Below are 25,327 nucleotides of genomic sequence, written 5' to 3' on the forward strand. Positions count from 1 at the left end.
AGCTGGTGTACACAGAGTGGTTATAAGGTTTACAAACACCAGGTTTTCTGGTTGTAACTTTCATCACTTCATTAAGACAATACTTTTTTATATTATTGCTTCTCTGATTTTGGTAATTAAGTAAAGTTATACCTGTATATTGGGGCTGAACCAGGCAGCTATCACCCTATTAGTCTTGTTCCTGTCTTTTCCAAGTCATTGAGAGCTTGTATGAACTGTTCTTTAGGTGCTTTAATGAATATGAGGTTTTATCACCTAATCTGTTTGGTTTCTGTCCTAACAAGTTTACAACTCGGGCACTGAGTGTATCACAAAATTATTAATAGATATATTTGAAAGTAAAAATATTCTTATTCCTTACATTTTGTAATCTATCAGAAGTCTTTGAGTAGTAGCGTCTCAGTCTTTCATCTGGAGGTCCAGGGTTCATTGATCAGGGAGTTCCTGATCAGGCATATCATTTTCATACGCACTACAAATCATTCATCTCATCTTCTGAAGGAATACCTAACAGCGGTCCCAGAGGTTAAAAAAAAGCTTTTTATACTATTTCCCATAAACTGCTTTTTGAAAAGTTATCTCCTTATGGAATATTAAACATGCATTGAGGCTTCTTCAGTCATATTTAACAAAAAGAAAGCAAGTTGTAGTTATACATGGTGTCCTGCAGCTCAATTTTGGACCCCTTCCTGTTTTTGATCATGATGAATGATCTGCCTCTCATTATTATTTTCTCATCATTATTTTTTTAAAACATGTTATTTGTTTTAAACATTTCTACTGTTTTTTTAAATTTAGTTAGGGCCTGCATATTATTGTACAAAAGGTCACAAATAACCCAAGGATGTGGAATCCCTAATTATAAATAAATATTGCACTGATAAGTAAAATGTTTTTGTACAGGTATGATTACTCGAAGTAGAGTTCTAAGGTTCATATCCTAGTAAATACAACTGCCTTTACTACTTTGACTTATTTTACTTTTATATAGATTTGAATACTAGATTGTGGATACTGGTGTTCTTTGGTAGTTGAGTTTCAATTAACCGCACATCTTAGTAATGGTCTACCTGAGCCTGTACAAGACTACGCTTTATTTACATTTGTACATATCATCCTCCAAAGTAATACCTTTTGATGGTTTCATAGGCTAAATAAAAAAAGAAATTTCTTTCTTTTTTCGAAAGGTATGCTTACCAGTACTGTGTTTTTTCTTTATGTTATGAGCATAAAATAAAGTAAAATTATATATAGGCCTACTAAACATACTTACTAACTAGAAAATGATACCAAAAACATGGGAGAACACATAGGCTACTCGCACCTAATATTATACTATCAGTACCACTAATTTCTTTTAAATTAAGGATTAGTGAGATACAGAATTATTTCATCACAAATAAAAGATTAAACAATTACAACACAAAGCACTAACTACATACATTGAATAACAACCAAAATGCTTCTCTCCATGTACAGGCATAGTAAATATATGCATTGCCATACAGAGACACTTGGGCGCCAACGTACCAGAATTTGTAGGGATTGAGGGCCAAAAATTTTTTTTCCCAATGGGTTTTTATTAAATGAAAACAAAACCCAAGTGTGATGTTTGGTTTGATAGCATGTTTGAAAATCATGTTGATAGTGGTAAACTTATTGGCTTTCACTTAGTAGACCCCACTTGGAAATCATTCCAAGTTTTGTTTATTCTGTGGAAGTTGAGATTTTGTTTCAAGCCATATGGTGTATTTTAACCATTGAAAGCCATTGTGTATGGATATAACACAAGAAATAAGGATATTAGATTTTTGCTTCCTAAGTGTGCGAAGGAAGTTGCTTGTTAGCAAAAAAGTTAATTAGGCAGGCCTTGAGCATGAACTTGACTCTATTTTTGACTGAAGTTACTTCTTTCCCAGAAAAGGACAATGCATATAGTATTGCAATTTTATTTTATTATTTTAGGTAAGTATAGTACTTTTGATCAAATATGTTTTTAATATTTGCTTATAAAATATTTTTAGGTTTGATTAATAAAAACTTCCATTATAGGCTCATGAATATAATAGCTCATATGAATATGAATGACATTTAATTTAATGACATATAATTTAATAATAATTTCTGGTATTATCAGTGTATATATAATTTTAATTTAATTGCATTAGTTATTAAATATTGTCATTAATTGTTATTTTATATGTGTACATGATTGTAAAATTGTAAAAGATAAAAAGTCCTCTCATTCTAAAAATAGCATATAAAACACCAGAAATAAAATAACATTACACAGTACATTGAAAATAAGTTCCAATAAATATTTATTAATACATTTTTATAGTTTTTAGTTATTTTCCAATTGCATTTATAAGTACAGTAATTTTGTTTCATTGTATTCATTTTGTATAATATTCATTTTTAAATATAACACATTTCTTAATTTTAAAATTTCTTAATTTTTTTTTTTTGGTGGTGATTCAATTCAAATTAAAGTTTTTTTTAGAGATAGTTTCAGTTTAGATAACTATGTGACAAAAATATATGTATCTCTCTATTCTCTGTGGTGGCACTATTTGATGATGTGCTACTTGTATTTGCAGTTGTGTTGTTAGTTTGAATCTGTGCTGCTGGCACAATAGCTTCTCTGTTCGGGCCACCAAATAGTGTTCGCAGCACACTTTGCATTTCAGAATTCAATTCAACTGCTGCTCTTATACTGTCATGCGATCTATCGGTCGATTCAGATTCATCTGTTGTGTTGTATGCTGGTGTTCGGTTGTTTACTACTTCTATTTTAGGAAGTTCAGTCTTTGATAATCTTGGATGTTTTGTTTTTTTCCTTTTTGTTTCTTGTTGTTCTGTTACTGTAGTGGTGTTAGTCGATCCATTTTCTTTTTCTCCTGCTTTTTTTATTTCCTTACGATTTTTTCTCTCTGTGGTTTCTTTCAATGTCCATGTTATTACTTTATTCATTTTCTGCGTAGCTAAGACCTTTAAGTGTTTCATTGCCAGGAGTTTTCCCTGTTAACATAAATTTAGACATTTTATAGTTGAAAAATAATCATTATTTTATATAAGTTTTGATATGTTTAGAATATTCTTATAATGACTGTTCTAAGTTATGGAAAGACTATGTTTGTTGATGAGAGAGTAGGCTGTTTTTTAAATATTGTGTGATTTTTATAGTAAAAATTATTAAATTTTTTGGGGTATTATATTGGTTTGGACGGCTACATTCCTAGTTTATCTAAAAAACTTTCCTTTTCCTTTTATAATAAAGAGTACTTAGTTCTGTCACATAACAAAAATTAGTTGTGTAAGGATTGTTGTGATCATACGTGTGGGAATTTTGTATTGTTTTACAATCCCAGAGTATTAATAGCATGCAATTAACTAATAATTATGATTATTATTTTGTGAATATTACATTATTTATTAATTAATTACCATGTTTTTATACAGTTTGCTATCTATTAATTCAACTCCAAGTGTTAACCTAACTCTGGTAATTTTTCTATTGAAATATATAAGGGGTTTATAATAATTAAATTTATATGTATGCTGTTAAGATATATTCACTGTGAACCTGTTGAGCAATCTTGTTTGGCCATTATTATATTATCATTGATAGACTTCTGTGTTAACTGGTCACTCACTTTTTAATGCTCTGTAATGTTATAATTGTACATATGAGTGCTTCATAGTGGTGCTCTTAAACTTAACAGCAGCTCTAATTGGCATAATATTCAGTGACTGTTTCTTCTCTGGCTGAAAGATTGAAAGATTTATTGCCATCGTAACAGATTAGGAATAATCATAACTTTAGATTCATAATAGTGATAAATAAATTGCTAATGAAAAACTGCTGCTGAAAAATAATAAGAATTAACTATGTTATGTGCTATAAAAATGCTTAGCACTGGCAAGTACATAGAGTGAAACTGGATTTTTATTGATCTAGACTATCAGGCCATTAATTTCAAAATAACTTTTGTAATGCCAATGCCAATTCCAAAAAAGAATTGTTTTACTTTAACTTTATTTTATATTTAATGTAATTTTTATGTAATAATAGTAACTATTATAACAACATTTATGTACTGTTCATCTGCTTACCTCAATGTCACATAAAAAATTTTCGATGGCTTCTAATTTTCTTGAATTCTTTATTATTTCCCATCTAGCAAACATGCCTCTGTCATATACTGATATTACAGTTTCCATTTCACGTGCCTCTAAATAAAAAATGCACTCAGTTATTTTCTGTATTAAATTAAATATAGTAGTTTATCCTTAAACATTTCTTGGGTGTATATTTCTATGAATATACATACACCTAGGTGTATTTTAAAAATTAATAGAATGACTGATTTTTTTCTGTGCTGTGGTTTTATTTAATAAAATTTTAATTGAACGAAGTGAATTTTAATGTAGAAAAACAGACGTGATCTTCAACCATGAACTTATCTAATTTTCCTGATTTATTTTACAAAATGTAAATTAAATCCCATGTACATCACAGCAGTACATTTATATAATGTTATTTATATAATCCACCCTATTATTTTTTAGACTTAATTATACTGAATTTGCTTTTTACAATTTAATGGACCTTCCTGGCTTTTCCTCTTCTGGCTTTCAATTATTATTTAAATTCCATCAATTTTATTTAAGTATTTAACATATTCCTGGCAGTACTTCTAAAGAAACCATTATGGCCTCACACACTGATCTCTATTATGATTAGAGCTCTGAATGTGTACAAAAGATCTGTTTTATAGAAAACGTTTTAAATTTTAGTGAAATTTTGTTAAGGTTTGGTGGAACTGTGCCAGCTTTCCTTGGAATGGGGGCTGTTTCCTTCACTCAGGAGCGTTAAAAGTGATGTCCATCTTCTGTGTTCTAGTCAACATGTTTGACCATACCATGTTCCTGGCTACTCTTGTTAGCTGAACCCTGCCTATTTCCTAATGGCATAAGTAACTCCAAAAAATCCTGTAGAATCTCTATAATGGTACTGTCTTGTTATACAATCAGCAGTTAAACTCATTCTCTTGCAGTAAAGCTATGAACTGTTGGATAATTTCTTGGTAGAGGGCAGCATCCACAGTTTTAGATGCTGCCTAACAAGGGTTCTATATTCTTTGGCGAAACCACGCTTAGCTGTCTGTTTATGGGAGATAGAAAAACCCCTTTAGGTTTTTAGTATTCCAGGTCCAGTAATGTCTGGCTAATTAACATATAAACCACCCTAGCTTTTGTGTGTGCATTCAATACAGATTATACCACCTTACCACCTCACTGCAGAGGAGCGCAGAGATTTATCAAGAGACTTGTATAACTGCTGCTCCTGAGAGAATCATCGTTAAAAATGACCTGTGTTGGGTACAAACTTCTCATCACTGGTGCTTCCTTTCGACTCCCTGAACTTTTGTCATTAATTATGCAACCTTGTTCATTGTTCAAAGCCAATGTTTGACACTTAGCCCTCCCCACTTTAGCAAGTGTCCTCCTAAAGGATGGATGTAAAGTTTTATTTGGGGAAAAACTAAAAAATTCTAAAAACTAAGTCTTGTCATTGTCACTTAGACACATTATCTTTGTACATGCTTGACCAAGAGGTACATGTTGTACCTATGTACAGAGGATAGTATTGAGGGGCTCTGCATCACTCGGACACAAGTTATACAATAGGATTAATTTTTTTACATGCCATTACCAAAATATTTTGTTAGACAATGTCATGAAATGCCATTATGGACCTAAATATTATAGAGTGATCATCACTGTGGTTTAGCTTGGCAATGGAATTTTTATTTTATGCGATTTTAAAATAACATAATTTTAAAACTTATACAACCACAATAGCTGTCTGTAATTTATAAATAAGTTATTATTCCTGTGATTTATTTTTTGTAGAAATATATCAAATATTGCAAACCACTTTGATTGATTTGCTTTTAAAAAATGTAGGTTTGTTTATTTCTATGATAATTCAGAGGGAGTGAGTGAGTAGAGGAAGTACTTAATTTTTTCCTTTTAAATGAATCTTCTCAAAATTAGGTGGCTCATTGTAATATTCCAAAATTGACTATTATAATAGTCAATTTTAATTATATACACATAGTGTAGTAGGCTTGCTGTAAAAAATTACATCACACATCACTAACCTATGTACAAAAATCTTTATTAAAAGGCTTGCTGTAATCTAAAATTAGATTTAATTTTAATTAAAAGGCTTGCTTTCTCTAGTTAACAATAACAAGTTTTATTGTACTTCATTAATCCAAGATTTCCTTCTAATTTTCTTTTTGAATAAGAATTCTTTAAATATAACATTATTTCATATTTAATTACATTCCAGTACTAAGTAGTGATATTGATACAAAATTGAAAAATATCTTAGCACAAGTTTGGTTTATTCTTTCATTGAAGTTTGTTGAAATTAATTTTTCTGCTACATTGATAATTTTGATTGAATTTCCATTTTTGTATGTTCAGACAAAACTAACAGTTTGAATGGATCAGCTCACTTTACCAAGTTATATTATCACAATCCACATTTTATTTTCTATATTCCATTTATAATATATTTATTTATTGATTTATTATTTATTGACGTATTGTATTTATTCTATTCTACACACTTCTGTATTCAAGGAAAATTCAAACAATTAGAAATTAAGTTATTTTTTATGTTCTAAATAATAAGTTGAATATATCTAATAAAATTAAAATGTATTGATATTATTATTAAATTACAAAGAAATAATAATTATAATTTTTTTCTTGTGTTATTAAAAACAGGAACTACAAGTTCCTGTTTTACTTTAAGTTATTATATACTGTTGGGAGGGAAATGGTAGATGGGCATCACACATATATTTGCATTCATGCACATATGCACACATTTTTACGTGAAATTAAATTTAAACAATTACAATTTTTATTTAAACTGAATAAAAATACAACCGTAATAAGGCCGTAACTAAAAGCTTTGCCCTGACTTGAGACAAGTCATTCCCAAATTGGCATATCAAGATAACAAGCATTCTATGCCAAGCTTATAAGGCTTTCTACGTCCACTGAGTACCCATTACTTACTCAGTTTTGACTCAGCACCTCAGCAGACAAAGTATAAGCAACCCTTAAGTATATTTCCTTCTGCCAAGAAACAACAATATACTGTAGACTGAAAATCAGTCATAACAAGATTCAAGGGACTGGCAGTATGTGTTCATTATTTCTGGATGTTTGTTATGAACGAATGAGCCTGTTCATTGGAAAAATTCTTCCCTCTTAAACATAAAGTAGATTGCTAAACATAAAGTAGAAATCATCGCTGACATTATTTGTTTCACAAAATTCATGCAATTTTAAACTGTTGAACTGTATGGACAGAAGTGATGATTGGCTTCTCAGTCATCATGTTATCTTTAATTTTGCTTTCAATTTCACTGATTTGTCTGTTTCATTTCATTAATTATTTCTTCAACTGCTGGACTTTCAGTTATTAACATATCATCTTCAGCATGCACATAATCATCTATATTACATTTTTGGAATCGTGGGTCCATATCCACTCAGAGTGGATTCTGGTTCATAATCATTTTTAGTTGCAGTTGTAGCAAATCTGGTCTTTTTGAAACAATTTTGAAATGTAGTTTTGTAATCTGATAGCATCCAAAACACATTTGGATTAATTTTTTTTTTCTTAGCAGTTTTATTAATTGTAATACTAGTAAATGTTTGAAGTGAAGTTTAAAAGAGTAAATAATAATACCTTGAGCCATCATTTGTAGCTTTGCAGTAGTGTTTGAAGGCAAAAATACAATTTTTATGTTAGTGAGGTTTTCCAGTGTTATATGTGCTTGAAACTTATCAATTAATTGCAGGAAATAATATTGCAGTAAAATTGTTAAGTCATCAACATCTTTGTACTTAACCAGATGTTTTTGATGTTCTTAAAACAATGGGGGTTTCTTGATTTTCCAATAACCAACAGATTTCTTTTTTCAGTTCATATTCAAACAAGAACAGTAAACCTTATTTTTGAATGCATTCTGCAAACCCATTTTTCTTCTTTAAATTTTAATGTTTTGTCTGGAGTTAATTTATAAATAAAATAAGGTCATTTCATCAGCATTAAATACACATTCCCATTCATGACCCAATTTATTAGTAGCCATTTTTCACTCAGCCAATTGCTAATATAATTAGCTATGCTGCCTTCTCCATTAATTAAAAAAAAAAAAATGATTTGCTGTCCGTTTTTAAATTGGTTCAGCCACCCATTGCACAAACAAATCCTTTTTATCCTAGCTGGTCAGCAAATTTTTCTCCTAAATTTTTAAAATGGGTTCATTTATGGGAATATTTCACTTTTCTTCACTTTGAACCACATGTAGTCTTTCAGAAGCTATCCTTAATTTATCATGGTTCTTCCAAATCATTGAGATTGTGAAACACATAAGTTTTATACATGTCAGAATTATGTCATCAATTTTCTAATTCCTGAATAATATCTAATTATTATTAATAACTAATAAGTATTATTATTTTTATTATTATTATTATTATTATTATTAATAATACTTATAGTAAATATCTTATTACTAATAAGTAATGCCTAACATTATTTCTGTACCGTAAAAATTTACCACAACATGTTTGTGCAAAGTACACTGATTTCAGCTGAGTTAACACATGAATGTTCTATGCAAAGTAGCAACAAAATATGGTGGTAACTAATTAATTATTAATAACTGCGGTTACATATGCTAATTATTTATTTAAAGATTGACTATCTGAACTCTACTGTAAAATTACTCACTTCCCATGGCGTACCTGTATAAACTTCGTAATAGTGGAGGAATGGAATATCCCAGAATCCAGAAATATCCATTACAAAATTGTACATAGTTTATTACTGCATCTGGTTGTTTCTTTTAACTGAATGATGTCATAGTATTTATGGCTTTTTTCATTTTTGTATATGTATTTTAAAATTATTTGTGTTTTTAATTATTCAGGGAACAAATTTATTATTCAAAAGAAAGTAATTTGCTCATTTAACTTTACTATTAGCAACAAACTTTACTATACATTAATAATGTAGGAAATTTAACTAATTTTTTATTGGTGTTCGTTACAACCAGATTCTCGATACAAACTACCTTGTTATTAGGAACTTCATATATATTGCCTCTACTCTAATGGAAAATAGCGTAAACATAGTATAAAGTATAATTACATATTACAAAGTATAATGTAATTATATTTATACTGAAAGCATAAAATTGACTGAAAGATTATGATAAGCTTGTTAATCTTTATGAATATTAATTTTTATGAATATTTATTAATTTATCAAAAATAAAAATTTGAACTAAGTTTAGGCATTATTTTCTTATAATTACTTTTGTGCTTTTTTTGGAAATAATTAATTTTTTGGTTTCTTACAGTACCTCTGCTACTTGTATTTCTTTCCAATGACGTTTACAATTTTTTACCTTCATCCTTTAATTTTCTGAGCAGTTTCTCTGCTGCAATTTTTTCTTTCCTTATTGCTTTTCTTTGAGTTTTAATTCTTTCTATATTGTTTGTTGCTTCTCTGACTTCACCATATAAACAATCAAGTTCTTTTGCTTCCTCGTCTAAGCTTTCTTGGAGTTGACTGAAATGTACATAAAAAAATCTTTTGACTGAAATGTACATAAAAAAATCTTTTGAATAACTACTTTTAATAACATTTGAATTAAAATTAATAATATAATATTAGAGTTTACTGCTGGAAAATAACCTCTATTAAAATAAAATGTACCTGTTAATTTATAGATTTCCATAAGACCTAAAAACAGCAAAACATTAAAAAGTGTTCTCTCAGATTCCCTAAATATTTTGGAATTTTAATTACAAAGCTTACTACATTCACTACAGATACAGCTTGATTTTATTGGTTAATTAATAAATAGAACAGATCTAAATTATGGTGACAGAGTTCAGCTTTTACAAGAGGTATGTGATTTATTTAATAATAAATTTACAATAAGTAAAATCAAGACAATAAAAAGGTTTTAAGAGACCAATGCTGTAAAGAATGGTCCTCACACTAGTAGACAGAGAACTGTCACAACTGAATGCATATAAAGTCATTAGATGTATTGCAAACTTTGCTGTTGTCCATTATGAAAAGTTATTTTTCAGTTCAAAAAATAAGAGCGAAATAAATTTCGCCCTTAGGAGCTACATCTGGTGCAAGAACTATCACAAGATGATTTCTAACCACAGAGTTGAGTATTGTGAATAATGCAAAAATTATTCAGACGCAAATTTTTTAAATTCAATAATATCTACTGATTGAGCGACATTTATGTTAAATGGTCTTGTGAATAAGCAAAACTGTCAATATTGGAGTGATAATAATCTCAGACGGATGTGCTCATACACAGCACCCTCAGAAAGTGAACGTTTGGGCGGGAATCTTTGGTCATCTTACAGGAGATGCTTTCTACAACTTGTTAGCCAATAGGATTTTACCAACTATCCAGGAAAATGTTGTACAAGAATTAAATAACGTATGGTTTCACCAAGATGAGACACCACCTCATTATTATCTAAGGGTACAACAAATTTTAAATGAACATTTCCAAATTGCTGGATAGGTCATAGAGAAGCCATAGATGACCTGCCAGAAATCCAGAAGGACCTATCAACTTTGGATTTCTTTTTACGGGGGTACCTGAAACAATGTTTACAAAACAGAACTTGTTGACGAATCGAAAAGAATAATAATTCACTTATCGCCTTGTGTACTGATAATAGAAATATAATTTCTAAAATGTTTAACAATGATATTTATATATAAAAAAAATATTTTTTGTTGATTAAATACTTAACGTCAATAGTCTTATGTATTTAATTCTTTGTACAATTAAACAATGTTAAAATTTAAATTAAATTTCAATGAAATTGCAGGAAGTGTGGATTAAAGAACCCAAAAAATTAAATTTTTTCTTTTTCTCAACAGTGAACCCAAAAAATTAAATTTTTTCTTTTTCTCAACAGTTTTTGTCCAGTAGTTATTTAAATTTGACGTTCTTAAATCAGTAATGATTTAAATACAGATTTATAAGATTTAACTATGGTTTTAATAATTTAACGAATAATTTCATATAATAGAATTTCATTTTTTAACATAAAAATAAAAATGTTTTCAATTTTAGTGTTGTCTTTAGTGAAATACATTGTAAGATAAACCGTATATTTAAAATTAAGAAATTCATTCAATGTAATTTAATAGAATTCTTTTTAGTAAGAAAGCTTATTTCTAATGATAAAATGGGCCTAGACAGAAGAGATGTGTATCAGTATTGCCAGACTTGGCGGTTTATTTAAGCTATGAAATTTGATTAAATTTTGTTCAGTAAAATAACATAGGTTTTTCTTGCTTGTACTGCATATAATTATTACAGAATGCTATTTGTTTAAAACTATATCTAAAAGAAACAGTTGATAGGTAAGTTAAAATAAAAGAATTGAATAATTCTTAAGTAACTGTTATTGTTAAAATCTTAGAATGTAAAAAAAAAAATCCATTTTCAATGATGATTGACTTCCTTTATAAAGATTTTATAGAGTTAAGTTTTTGGAAATGTAAGCAATTTTTAATTTATATAATTTGAAAAAAAGTTGTAATGTACTACATATAAAGAGTATCTTGTGAATGTGTGTTGTGGCAGTCAAATCAACTACATTTTTTCACAAACTATTTTCAGTGATTTTTTTTTTTTATAATTGGCCAAATGTTCTTTATATTTAATTTTTTTAAATTTCTTGTATAATCACTTAAAATAACTGTTTCATTGAGTGTACTATTTCCTTTAGTCATGGAGAGTTTTACATAATTTTGTTATTGGCATGTTCATTTCAAGGAATTAAGTTATATAACTAAGTTTTCTAGTAGCATAAAATAATTTTGTAGGAATCAGTATTAATACATTTCTTAAATAAGTCTTGGAATAATGAAGTTTTCAAATTTATTTCCATGGCTATTACCACATATTTCATTATCACAACATCTTAGGGTATTCTGCATATTATTTTGGTTAATTTAGACTGTTTTTATTCCCCTTTCAGTTTGTCTATATTAAAACCATGTTTATTAACTGTTGAGTAAACTTTGACTTATTTATTAGTACTTATAGTAAAGAGTATATGAAAAATTACATCATACTTTTCTTGATAACCAATTATGTTTTAAAAGAAGTTACTTATAAATATTATGCCATTCATCCTCGTGCTGTCAAAAAGGAATCCCCATATTACCGTATTATTTGAGTTTGTTTTCAGAACTGGTTCATTTCTTTGCCTAAAAATATTATAATACAACTAGAACTTTATTATGGTGCCAATGCTATCTTTGCTCTTCTCATCTTATTATCACCCTGTACAGTATCTTTAAAATTATCTATTATATTGGCATATGGCATATAGCATTCAGCAACATTAATTCTTAAACATATTTTTAATTAGAGCCACTAATTGTCTGTTCTGTGAGTTGCTATACTGGTATGGGCATCCAAATCAAGTATAGTATACTTTAATACTTTAATACTTTTTCTTTACTCTCAGCTATCATTTCTTGTTGGCAATTTTGACCAAGATGAATGTAAATAGTACTGCTAAGCGGTTGGAACTTACTAAATGATTATGCTTTACTTTGTCCATTTTCACAACTTTTGCTTTGGTTTTCTTATTTCATTGAATCCCAGTTTTATTCATATTTTCTTCTAAGAAATTTACAATAAAAATAGTGTATTCCTTTATTTTGTTTGTGGGTGATCTGTTGCAAATTTCAGTTGCTTTCAGATTTTCTTCTTTACTATAAATCTATCTTTTGTGTTGCTCTGTTACATACTATAAAATTCTTGTATACTGGTGTCTTGTGAATAGATTACATCAACAAACAAATTAAATATCATTCAAGAAATTGATAAGGGTATAAGACGGGCAAAAGTTGGATAATAATATGAACTGTCTCGGCTGCTATTGGCATATTTCTAAAAAAAAAAGTAAAGAAATTGAGGATACTGTTAGGTATTCTTTCACAATACTGCTCATACATACTTCTTCTAGTAAAAAAATTGACTGTGTTTGTGTTAAAATTTGTTCATGAAAATATTCCTACTTTGGCTCAACAATCAAGATAGTTTGATTTATATTAAATAATGATGCTCATAAAGTATCAATGAATGTTTATTATTTTTCATGATCAGCGCAGAAATATTTTGCATGGAGTTCAAAGGAAAAGTAATTCCATATCTGTAAATTACTTAAATTTACAGTATGAAGGGATAAAATTTTAAACAAGTAAAATGATACATAACATTTACTTTTTAATTGCGCTTCATCCAGTTTGTGTTCAGATACAACAAATATAAAATGAATGTAATTATGTGCATTTAGTTAACTTTCTGTTAATATTTTATTGTTTTTATTCGTTGAGTATAGCTAGTCAATTACTGCGTGCACTAACAAGAAGGTAACCTTCAAATTTTCCCTCCAAGTGTTTTAAGTGTTTGTTAATAATCAGAATTGAGGTAGGATTCGAAAATTAAGGTAAATTCTCCTTTTTTATTAATTCTTTTATTATATTGCGAGATAAAAATCATCAAATTTAATCTTCTTACTTTCTTTCCAGCTTTAGAATAGTTTTTGTTCTGTTTGTACATAATGCCTCCCTTTTTCATTTTCTTTACTTACAAATAATTTTATTATAATTTTATTCTTTACATACTTTACTTTCATATTTTGAAAGTCATCTTTATGGCATAAGATTCTCTGTCATTTGCTGCAGTAGCTTACAATAATTTCAAATTGAATGTTGTACTTTATGAACAAAATTATACTACATGGTTATTGGGATTTGCCAATAATTGATTTAATTGAAAATTGGGCAGTTAGTTAAACTGAAACATTTTCTGAGAGCAAATATATAGGTTATTGATTATACCTATATAAAGATAAGAAATGTATAAAATAGAATCTCTCATTTATTCATGGTTTTTTCATATTTTTTTCTTTAATTCATAATTTTTGTTGCTAATATGTATTTTAATAGTGCTTATATTCTATTCATGATGTGTTGTGTTCATGTAAAATTCTGTAAAATGTTTATTAGTTAACTATAATGCAAAGAATAAATTGTGAAGTTTAAAATGTGTATTTAAAAGTTTATAAACTTCACATTGTGAAGTTTAAATTGTGATAATAAAGCAAACAAATAAACTCAAGCGATAGAGTTATACTACTTTGTTATTTTACCTTGGAAGATTGTAAGTTAGACTTGTTATTTCCTGAATATTCTTTACACATTGTACAAAACTGTGCAGCTGTTCACAGAATGCAGCAAAATTTTCTGGTGATATTTTTTGTTGTTGATTGAAGAACTCTAATGATAATTTGCTGTCCATTTGTTGAAATAAAGTAGATATTTGCTCATTTATTTGGTGACCAGATGTTGACATTTCTGGTTGTGTTAATGAATCAAATGAAGGTTGTTGCAGTGAAGTAGTCTTTGTCTTCATGTTTGTTGATGTTAGGTTATTTATATTACTGTTATTCATAGTTGAAATTGTGTTGTTTGTGATTGTTTACTTGTTTCTCATGTTTATTTTTATTCCATTGTCTGCTTACGTAAGTCTTCCATGTTAGTTTAGCTTTATCTTTTATTTTGTTTTTAGGTGTTTAGCTTAAGTTTCTAATACATTTTTTATCCTCTCTCGATGTAGAAATTGTACTACTGAAATAATAAATGGTTAATTTAAATAAAACTTATTAATTTTAATCTTATTTAAATGTGATCTTTGTTCATTAAGTGAACACCACTTCATTTATTTTTGCATTTACTCGAAAATAGACTTATACCTATATTTTTATATGCATATTCAACAGTCCTGTTGTGTATAAATAACTGAAAAAAAAATTATTAAAAAGTATCATATAGGCAAACATAACATCACTGGAGAAAAACTTCCAAATATGTTCAATTTAAGTGTAGAAAAATTTAAAGTGGCCACAACTACAATGAAAAAGCTAATAATAACAATAATAATAATAATGACTTGTTTAAACAAAATTGCCACATTGCAAACTCTATAAAATTGATTGAAACCGTCTTCTGGATCAGGCATTTCAATCTGCAGCATTAACTGCAGATAAAATTTACTCTTCATTTTTCCACCACTTAATCAAGTAATTCATAGAATGATATAATCATTCTTTAGATTTTTACTATCTTCCATAATACCAAGCATTGCATAAAAATAGTTATGCTATTAAAAAAAAAAATTGATACTTTTTAATAAAGAAATTAATGATTTACAATATAGCAAATTTTTCTGTTGCTAGATTATATTAAGAATTGTATTGCTTTAATTTAAAAGAAACTAAAAAAAGTATGTTTTTTCCACAATATTCGTAATAAAATTCATAATCTGCTGATCTTAGAACTGGCAGAGCTGTTAATATTTTGATAGTTTTGTTTCTTAAATAGTTCTGTCTAAAGTAATTAAAGGTCATATATTAATTACATTTGATTGTTCAATTTTGGTACCAATTAAGATCTTTTCAGTCTGATTTTTCTTCTATATCTCAAGTTTTTGATGCTATAATTTTGTTACCTGACACAGGAGCTTGAATGTTGACCATCTTAGTTGCTATATAATTGTTTTATTCATAAAAATTTTTTATAAACTGTCTATATTACATACCAAAGCTTTATGCATTACAAAACGCATAGAAAAACATTACATAAACTAAATAAACAAAAGTAACATTTGTTTATTTTGCTTTATACAGTATGTTCAGAAAGTTGCTGTGCACTGGAATTACAGGATGTAATGATGAAATTTTCTTTATTAATTTGTATTTTATTTCATTATTTTATAGAAATGGGTATTACTGTATCTGGAATAGTTTATAAAATATGTTGAAAATGACTCTTCCAACGTCAGTACAACACTGCTTACATTTCAATTTATTTTTAAACATTTTAACCAACTGATGTACTTCAATGCTCGTACATATGTTGTTATTGCAGTTTTTAATTTATCAATCATTCATGGTCTGTTATGATACACTGCTTGTTTTGCTGCTCTTCATGGAAAGTAATCTGAGGGAGTCATATCAGGTATCATGCAGGCCATAAATTCCTCAAAATGGTTTGTTCACCAAAGACATTTCATAAAGAAGTCATTAACCTGTTAGCTGTAATACACTGTGCCGCAATCTTGTTGGAACCAACCGTGATTGATTTTCACTTCAGTTAACTAATGAAGTTTATTAAAGACAGCACAATAACAATCATTGTTAACTATATTTTCTAAAAAGATTGGACCTACAATGTGCATTCTACTCACACCGACCCAGATTTCAATTTTCACTTTATGTAAAAATTAATTCACGAGGGCTAGTTGTTAATAATAGTTGTGTATTTTGTGAATTAATTTACCCTCCCAGATAATAGCTTCATCGAAAAACATAATTCCACAGGTAAATGTGGAATTTTGGTCAATAAAATGTTTAAATCATTAACAATAATGTAGACTTTTGGCATGATCTGTAGGTTTCATTTGTTGAACACACATTACTTTGTAGGGGAAAAATTTCAGTTCTTTTCTTACAGCTTTATATGCACTAGCAAGTCTGATATCTTGCTGCTGTGCTAACTTATGCATTGACTTTGATGTTCTATTGATCATAGCATCTGAAATATTAAGCAACTTCTTTTCGTTTAGTTTAGGTCTTCCACTTTGATCAGCCTCCCATAGGGCTTGTTAGCTGAAATTTTCAATAAAAGTTCAAACTAAATTGTGATGAGGAACAGACATATTTTTAAACTTTTTAAACTTGTGCTTCACTAAATCAGTGTACTTGTCACTTTCACGAAAAACATTCGATGAGAAACATGTGTCACTCTACCAAAAGAACTGTTTGTTTCTTGCAATTATTGATTCCAATAAATGAAATGAAATCCAATAAATGAAATGAAGCAAAACGAAGCACATTTAAACGAAAGAACAGAATGCACCGTATAATTATAAAGTTTACTCCACAGCGACTTTCCGAACATCTGTGTAATCATCAAAGTTGGAAACAACTTTTATTGTAGGCGAACATCCAGGTAAGTTATTTTCCGATAAACAAGCAGGTCAATGCCATATGGTTTCAAACTAAAAAACTTGTAACATTAACCTCAGTTATGTAGTGAACAGTAGTTAAGAAGTATATAAGAAATAAAGTACTAAAACTTTTTTTGCAAACAAAAATTCCTTAAGGGTAGTAATGAAACTAAGTACTAATACATATTATATTAACTAATTTGTTTTCTAAATATCTTTTTAAATAAAATGTTATAATATGAATTTTTGTTAATTTTAAGTATGAATTTAGTTTTCTTAAAGTAATTTTTGTAAAATTCACAAAGACATCTCCAGAAATGAAAGATAAGCAATTCTTGAAGTAATGAGAGGTAATGGCTATGCTTAAATATATTCAGTAAGTAGAACATTTTATGAAAAAGTAAAAAAATTAAACAAAATTTTTTTCTTAAATTTAAAATGAAATCAAATATATAACACTTTAGCATTAATTTTTTTATGTTTTAAACTGATACAATTTTGCTCTAATATGTTTTATAGTTCACTTTTCTTTATTAGATTTAAAGTTATATGTACAATATAGAAAAACATTTTATGCACTCAGACCAGCTTGCTCTACATGTTGAGGTTCTTTCCAATGATGGGTACTTGTAAATGTAGTATTATATTTTAATTTTATCTTTATATATATATTTTAATATATATTATTTTTATATATTTTAATTAGTTAAGTAGATAATTTGGTTATTAGCTACTATTTGCATGGATTATGCTAATCTTTTCTATTTTATTAAACAATTTATACTTATATTTATATACACTTACTTGTTCTTTTTACTTACTGTAATTTCTGTTGAATTCTAGATGATTTTCTTGGATTCAATGAATTGTACTGTTCATAGTATATATAATTATTATTTTACTTTATTTCCACTTGATTTTATTTATTATTGGTAATGTAATTGTTTCTTTAATATCAATAATTTTGCAACTGAAATTATTTATCATATGGTTTGTTTTTGTTTAAATTAAGTGATCACATGTAGGCATATAATTTTCTTCTTTTTTATTGAATATAATTATGGTTTAATTAATTTTAGTATTTAATCTTCTTACATTATATAAGTTATTTTTCCTTTAATTTATACCGTATTAGAAGAGGTATTTATTTTATAATCATATAATGAAGAGTAAATGTGATGAAATCAATCATTTTTGTTTCCAAGAATAATTTTTTACACCTACTTTAAAGAAGGAGAAGATTCTATTTAACCATATTTTTTTTATCGATTTGTATGAATCTTTTTATAAAATTAAAAAATTTTCTGTGGAAAAAACTTGTCTTCATAAAATATTTGAAGTTAATTTTTGTTATTTTTATTATTTTTAGTACTGTATTTTTATATGAAAATTTTAGTTCGTGCTTTGTAGTAAGCATTTTTTTTTTATAACTTCTTTGCATTACTTCCACTTATTACTTCCTCAGCATTACTAGCTGATGCTAGTTTGTTGAATTGTTTCTTGTGAATAAAAACTAATAGATGAAAAAATTCATCCATTTTTTTTTAATATAGAGGTTTACAGACCTCTGTGTACTTCATAAAACACTGAAAAATGTTTAAAAAAAATTAAACCAATTAAAAAATATAGTAAAATTGTAATTTATATTTTACATAAACTTTAAATTTTGAATTTAGTGTTAAATTAAGAATAAACTATTCACCAAATTGCTTGGTGATCCTGATGTAGAATTAATTATTAAAAATCAGCAACAACACCATGAACATACTTTGGCAACATGTTATGACACTTAGTAGTTTGTGAACAAAGCTATGACACAAAAATAAAATTACAGTTTATGCTGTGATTTTGAGGCTTAATAATAGGGAAAATATTGTGAACAGTTTTATTTTACTTTTCAAGCACTTTTCTTTGAGACTATGACATTTCACTTTAGTACTGAAATATCGTTAAAAATTGAAGAAAGACTGAAATATGTACTCTTTTTTATTATTTTTTTTAATAGGTTCACATTTAAACCTATATGAAATAAGAAAAAAATGCCTTTAAAACTTTACGTAATAAATAACCTTTTTTCACAGTCTTGTTCAAATTTTGGTGTTTTTAGATAAGTGATTTCATTAGGTATTGGCCATTTTTCATAAAATACAAGGTATGTTCAGAAAGTAACCACGCTTTATTTTTTTAATTTTTATTATTAATTTTGCAGATTATTGGTCCTTGTCCACTTCAAAGTACTTCCCTCCCCAACTCGCACACTTTTCCCAGCAGTGTTTCCACTTCGCAAAGCAGTCCTGGATAGCTTCATCTGAAATGGGCTTTAAGGTCCATGACGAATTGGCTTTAATGTTATGAATAGTCCTTTCACCATTGATTTTAATAAGAAAAAATTGCAAGGCACCAGTAGGGAGGCTGAGGAAGTACAGTCATCTGATTTTTGGCACAAAACTCCATTGTCGTGGTGGAGAACCATAAGTTGTCTCGCCACAACTCTCTTTTTCACATAGATATTTTCACATAAATGTAAAATGCCTTTATAGTACGCACCGTAAACATAAAATGCCTTGATAGTACGCACAGTTCATGTTTCACCTAGAGGCAAGAATTCAAAATACCCAATTCCATTAAAATTGAAAAATCAGAGAGCATCACTTTGACACTGCATCGAAACTGACATGCTATGTTGAGGCATGGAGATCCATTATGATGATTGAACTTTTGTCTTGATGTCATAGCTGCAAACCCAACTTTCGTTTCCTGTTATGATCCTTTGCATGAATGCTTCATTGTCATTGGCTTGTTCAAGAAGTTGCTGACAAACATCCACTCGATGTTCTTTCTGCTGTTCGATCATCAAACAAGGAACAAACTATGCTGTAACTCGATGCATGTTCAATTTTTCAATCAAAATGTCATGGCATAATCTAATTGAGATGCTAACCTCCTTTGCAAGTTCTCTGACAGTGAAACGACAATTTGCACCCATCATATCGTTGATTTTTCGAACGTGGGTGTCGTCAGTGGAAGTCAAAGGCCTTCCTGGTCAAGGGTCATCTTCAGTTGTCTGACAACCGCTTTCAAATGATGAAAACCATCTCTAACATTGTGTACAACCCAGAGCATCATATCTGTAAGCTTGTTTCAGAAGTTGAAACATTTTTGTGGAAGTTGTCCCTAGTTTCACGTAAAATTTTACATCGTATCATTGCTACTGAAAATTGCACATTATAAAAATCACTACTGACACTTAAACACGTTGCACACAAATAACAATAACACAGAAACTATTCAGAATATCAGCAATCTAAGAGTGTGTGGTTACATAGGGGGTTATGCAGAACACCATGCTGCCAACCGCAGATCACTAAATGTCTTATTGGCATGTAATTAAAAATGTTCTGTATTTTTCTGAACAGACCTTGTAGCTGTTTTATTCATGGATGTTTGTTTTTAAAAATGAAAATAACTAGTATGTACATTTTAATAAGGTTTCTACGAGTTGTGAATAGTAATTAAAAATGATTATTTTGTTGTGAATGTACAGATATTATTTTAAATACGATTAAATATATGAAATATGTGATTAGTTATTTTGCATCAGAACAGACAATGTACAGATCTTCCAAGAAATTACTAGCTTGGCATGTATTATTTTATAAGCAGCTCCATGATTCAATCCATGCAATTTTTTGTTATATGACTAAAGCATTTCTTCTGTAGCAGTTAGTTATTAAAAAAATTGTTTTTTTCAAATCATCTTCATCATAAAAATAATTGATCTGTATTTAAAATTTACTTTTATAACAAAATAAAACATACACTTATATATACATTTTACTTTCTATTATTATACATCCACATTCTAAAGAACAGTAGACTGTTCTGAGTGTGGCACTACATGATAATGCTGAATCTTAATTGCTCTCTGTCCCTTCTGTGAATTATTGTACTTATTGTCATCTTTAGAGGTTTCTTGACTATAATCAAATAAAATAAACTTTAAAATAAAACCTTAAAAATATTTCCAAGTTTAAAACTTAAAAAAAATATGTTAAAAATTACAAAAATTAAATAAAATGGACTAAGGACTATTTCAGTTAAAAAATGTAAACAATGTTGTTTTATACCCTATACAGTTTTTCTGAACGGTATAATTTTTATTATTTAAAATATTATTTTTAAAAATCTATTATTTTTATAATTAGTTACCATTTAAGTGCTAAACAAAAAGAAATAAATATTTTTATTGACTGTTTAGATTCTTTAATACATGTTAACAGATGAGGTTAATCATTAACAACTATTTTAATTTTTTTATCTCGCTGTTTATCCATCAAGGTTGTTTATATTTATTTTTTCTTGAAAGAATAAAATTCAACATATATTTTAAATTGCAGTTAGTTGCTGATTTTGGTGTAAAATTAATCTTAGGAAGTATATATCTTATTTTTGAATCTTCAATGCTAAACAGATTTTTAAAACCACATAATCTTAGTATGACAGATGCAACACAAAAATTCTACGTGCTGTATTAATATCATGGCTTTAAGTCATGTGTTGTGGTTTCAGTTCCTGGAAATTTTTTCAGTTTTCATTAATCTATTTCATATTCCTTATCAAATTACATCTGCAAATTAAAACATATCTTTTACATTGAAAATAAGTCATTGAAGTACATGTAAGTCATTGAAAATAAATTTAGTTAAATGCCACCGTTTAATAGAAAACATTTTTTTATTTAAACAAATTTAAAATAGTTTAAATTGTTATTAAATAGAAAACACAATTTTTAGAAATTGTTTTCTAAAAACTGTTTAACTTTTGAAATCAGCGTGTTGTATTAGTGGTCACAGTGTAGCCATTGTTGTGTGTATGATGTATAAGATTATTTTGATGTGTTTGTAAGTCTTAAGTCATGTTTGAGATTCAGTTAATTTTAATTTGATTTGAACACCTCTGTGACAGTATACTGGGTGTGGCTGTAGTTGCTGGTGTTGGGTTTCAATTAACAGCAGTATCTCAGGACTTGCATATTTGTATCTGGATGTAACACAGATTGTTACAGGGCTCAAATGTTATCAGTATTGTGGTTTCAAATGTATTTATTTCTAATTTATGAAAATGGTTAGTAATTTCTTTTCTTTAATTATGCCTGTCATTTGATGTGTTATGCTGTGTTTTTTCATTCCTGGTTTTTTTTTACAGGATTTAAAGAAAAGAGTTGATCTAAGGAACCTTGATGTTTGTTCAGTGGATCCACCAGGCTGTACTGATATCGATGATGCATTGCACTGCCGTAAACTTGATAATGGAAACTATGATGTATGTTATTTATATACTATTCTATTTAAATTATTTATTTATATAAAATCCATGAGTCAATATACATATATATACTGAGTTTTTACCAAAATTTCTGGATAAGCTACTATCAAAAAATTTTTGTAGTGTAATTATTTTGTTATCTCAAGCTGTAAAAAAATCCTGCTTATAAGATTTTACTGTTAATTGTGATACTAGTATATTCTACTTTGAATAGTGTAAGTGGATTTAAAAGTTGGCATTCAAAAAAATTTGGTAATGTTAAAATAACCTCTTCAACAATATATGTTACCTTAAAAGTAAAACCAAAAAAAAAAAAAAAAAAAAAAAAAAAACTAAAGAAGTTTAAAAAGGTATTTGTTTTTTTGTTTATCTTAAACTGTAGTTAAGTAAAATTTGTACTTCACTCTGTCTATGCAAGTTGATATTTATTCTTCTATATTGGGTTTGTTTTTTCAAGAAATGTAGAAACCTATGATTTTTAACATTTTGAAATTTGAGCCCAAGTATACATCCACAAAGTACATAGTTCACATTCCTGAAGCAAAAACATGCATAGCCTGATTTAATTCTATATTAAATCAGTTGGTTAATTTTCATTGTTTACAGCTGGTTAATTTTCATTGTTGAGTTTCAAAGACTCATTCAATGAACAATTTCACTTTGAATCATTTAGTTTATCACAATCTTTCAGATATTAAATAAAATATTAAATACACTTCAGTTAGTTTTGAATTTGTGGCAGTGGTGTATGTTTTTTTCATTCATCACTGCCTTATTGAATGCAGTTCTGCTTTATGTGATTTCATTTATATTTTGTTGTATAATTTTTAATTTTTTGTTTTGAAAAAAGATTCATAGTTTAAATAATACGGTAAAATAGAATAGAAAATTGAAAAGCTTAGACACTTGTGAAGAAAGTAGGCACTTTACTTTTGTTAAGCTCTTCTAATATTTTCAAGAAGTCGTAACTTGCTATGAAATAAAATAAAATTATTATTTTTAATTTAAATAATGCATTATTTTTAATTTTCTGAGGATATAAAATATATTTTTCTCTATATTTATAATGAAAGAATATAATCTTTTTTCATAAAATGGTATATAACATTCTCAGGATTGCAGTACATGCACGGTTATATGGTTCAGGATTCAAGCAGTTAATGTTTATCTTATTTTTTATTCAGGCTTATCTTTTACATCCTTATTGATTTATAGTGTGACTGTATTTATTCATTCATCAAAGTATATCTAAGATTTATTAACTTGATAAAATAATTGACGTTTTCAGTTAATTAACTCATGAAATTATAAATTTATTTATTTTTGTTTTCTTATTAAATAACGTATTTTAGGTTGTGTGAGTAATTATTAATTATGCTATAAGTAGTATTATTTTTAATATATTATTGTTGTAAATATTCCTGTCAGATTTTAGGATTTTATATGAACAGTTATGATTGATTTTAGAAAACTACTAAATTCTTTTAAGTAAAAAAAATACCCCTTAGATTAAGTTAACAGTTAAGAAGCTTTTGCATTTTATTCTGTATTGTATTTTTTGAAACTAAGTGTAATAAAATAATAACATTTTGTATTATTATATATGTGTACAAAATGAATAAGTAATATTAATTATTTTTTGTGTTGCAGGTTGGAGTTCATATAGCGGATGTGAGTCATTTTATTAGGCCAGGCAATGCACTGGACAAAGAAGCTGCTCTTAGAGCCACTACTGTGTATTTGGTTGATAAACGTATTGATATGGTTCCTGGTAATAATCATTTATTTCATTTTAATCCATTGTCTTACTTGTGTGTTTATGTAGAGTTGACTGATATAGTACTCATATAGTATAGTAATCCTTTTTATCATATGTAAGTTGTATTATATGGGTTCCTTCAGTTAACAGATCTTTTCTGCAAATGAATTCTCGGTCAAAAATTAAAAAATGTTTCATATGAAAACTGTTATAAATTCTATTTCCTTTAATTCTTGTCCTGTATAATTTTTTCTATGTAATACATCCCCAGTAATGTAAACCCAAAAACTGTTCCTGCAAATGAGGGACAAATCCCCCACTTGAAATTTCAAAGAATTTCTTATGAAAGTTGTTGAAAATTCTATTTATTTTAATTATTTTCATTGATTAAAATTTTCCCTAAGTGCAAACTATTGGAGTAAAATATGAAAAAAAAATTTCCAAAAGAAGGAACCCTCATCCCCATTTCAAAATTAAAAAGAAAATTTCCAAGGAGTTGTGTCAGATTTTAGTTTTATGTGTTAAAATTTTTGCTAGAAGTAAAACTTGAGCATTAAAAAAAAAATACTTTTACAGTTTAATATTTTTACTTTTATACTTTCCTTGCAATTAGTAAAGTATAGTAATCAGTGAAAAATAGGGTATGGGTTATTGATATTTGGAATGTCAATTCTGGTTTTAAACTTATAGTAATAATATAATAAAATTTCATCCACCATCACAAAAGAAAGAAGTATTAGTTGTAGATTTTTTAGTTTCTTCCATTTAATATAGTAAAGAAAAATCAAACAAATTTTCTTAGAAGGTGATTTTGGAGGTGGGAATCTGAAAAAATAAAAGATACACTGATTTTTTGAATTTTTAAAACTTTTTAGTTTATTTAAACATATAATGATAATTTTACAATAAAACTTCATCATAAATTACCCCCACTCCAGAAAGGAAATCTTAAGTAACTTTTTTCATATATAATTATTTTTGTACTTTATAAGAATTAATAATCAACACCAGGAAAGTATTAAAACTTTGTTATCAGATTTTTTCTATTTTTTGTAAAATC

At 27.7% G+C, this 25,327-nt stretch overlaps 2 protein-coding genes across 2 annotated transcripts in view; one reads left to right on the forward strand and one right to left on the reverse strand.

Annotated features, from left to right (window-relative positions):
- Dis3 (exosome complex exonuclease RRP44-like protein Dis3) overlaps nucleotides 1-25,327 on the forward strand; it is a 72,516-nt gene that overhangs the window by 32,180 nt on the left and 15,009 nt on the right. Inside the window, exons 10-11 of the mRNA XM_075371633.1 lie at nucleotides 22,389-22,505; nucleotides 24,159-24,279. Of these exons, the coding sequence (XP_075227748.1) occupies nucleotides 22,389-22,505; nucleotides 24,159-24,279 (238 nt within the window). The remainder of the gene's footprint in view (nucleotides 1-22,388; nucleotides 22,506-24,158; nucleotides 24,280-25,327) is intronic.
- On the reverse strand, nucleotides 2,369-18,154 carry LOC142327734 (uncharacterized). Its single transcript, XM_075371023.1, has 5 exons — nucleotides 18,005-18,154; nucleotides 14,326-14,803; nucleotides 9,513-9,676; nucleotides 4,117-4,235; nucleotides 2,369-3,021 (listed from the first exon to the last, which is right to left on the reverse strand). The coding sequence occupies exons 2-5, from the start codon at nucleotides 14,625-14,627 to the stop codon at nucleotides 2,512-2,514; spliced, it is 1,095 nt and encodes a 364-aa protein (XP_075227138.1). The 5' UTR covers nucleotides 14,628-14,803; nucleotides 18,005-18,154; the 3' UTR covers nucleotides 2,369-2,511.

Source organism: Lycorma delicatula, chromosome 7 (genome assembly GCF_047948215.1).
Source record: "Lycorma delicatula isolate Av1 chromosome 7, ASM4794821v1, whole genome shotgun sequence".
Classification (NCBI taxonomy): Eukaryota; Metazoa; Arthropoda; class Insecta; order Hemiptera; family Fulgoridae; genus Lycorma; species Lycorma delicatula.

Bases quoted from the DNA above. Each gene is read 5' to 3' on its own strand.
- LOC142327734 (XM_075371023.1), bottom strand. From the start codon at position 14,627: ATGAATAACAGTAATATAAATAACCTAACATCAACAAACATGAAGACA. The intron at 9,677-14,325 runs GTAAAATAACAA...TGTACATTTCAG, and splicing joins CTAACTTACAATCTTCCAAG to TCAACTCCAAGAAAGCTTAG. The intron at 4,236-9,512 runs GTAAAAAATTGT...TTTTTTATTTAG, and splicing joins CAGAAAATTAAAGGATGAAG to AGGCACGTGAAATGGAAACT.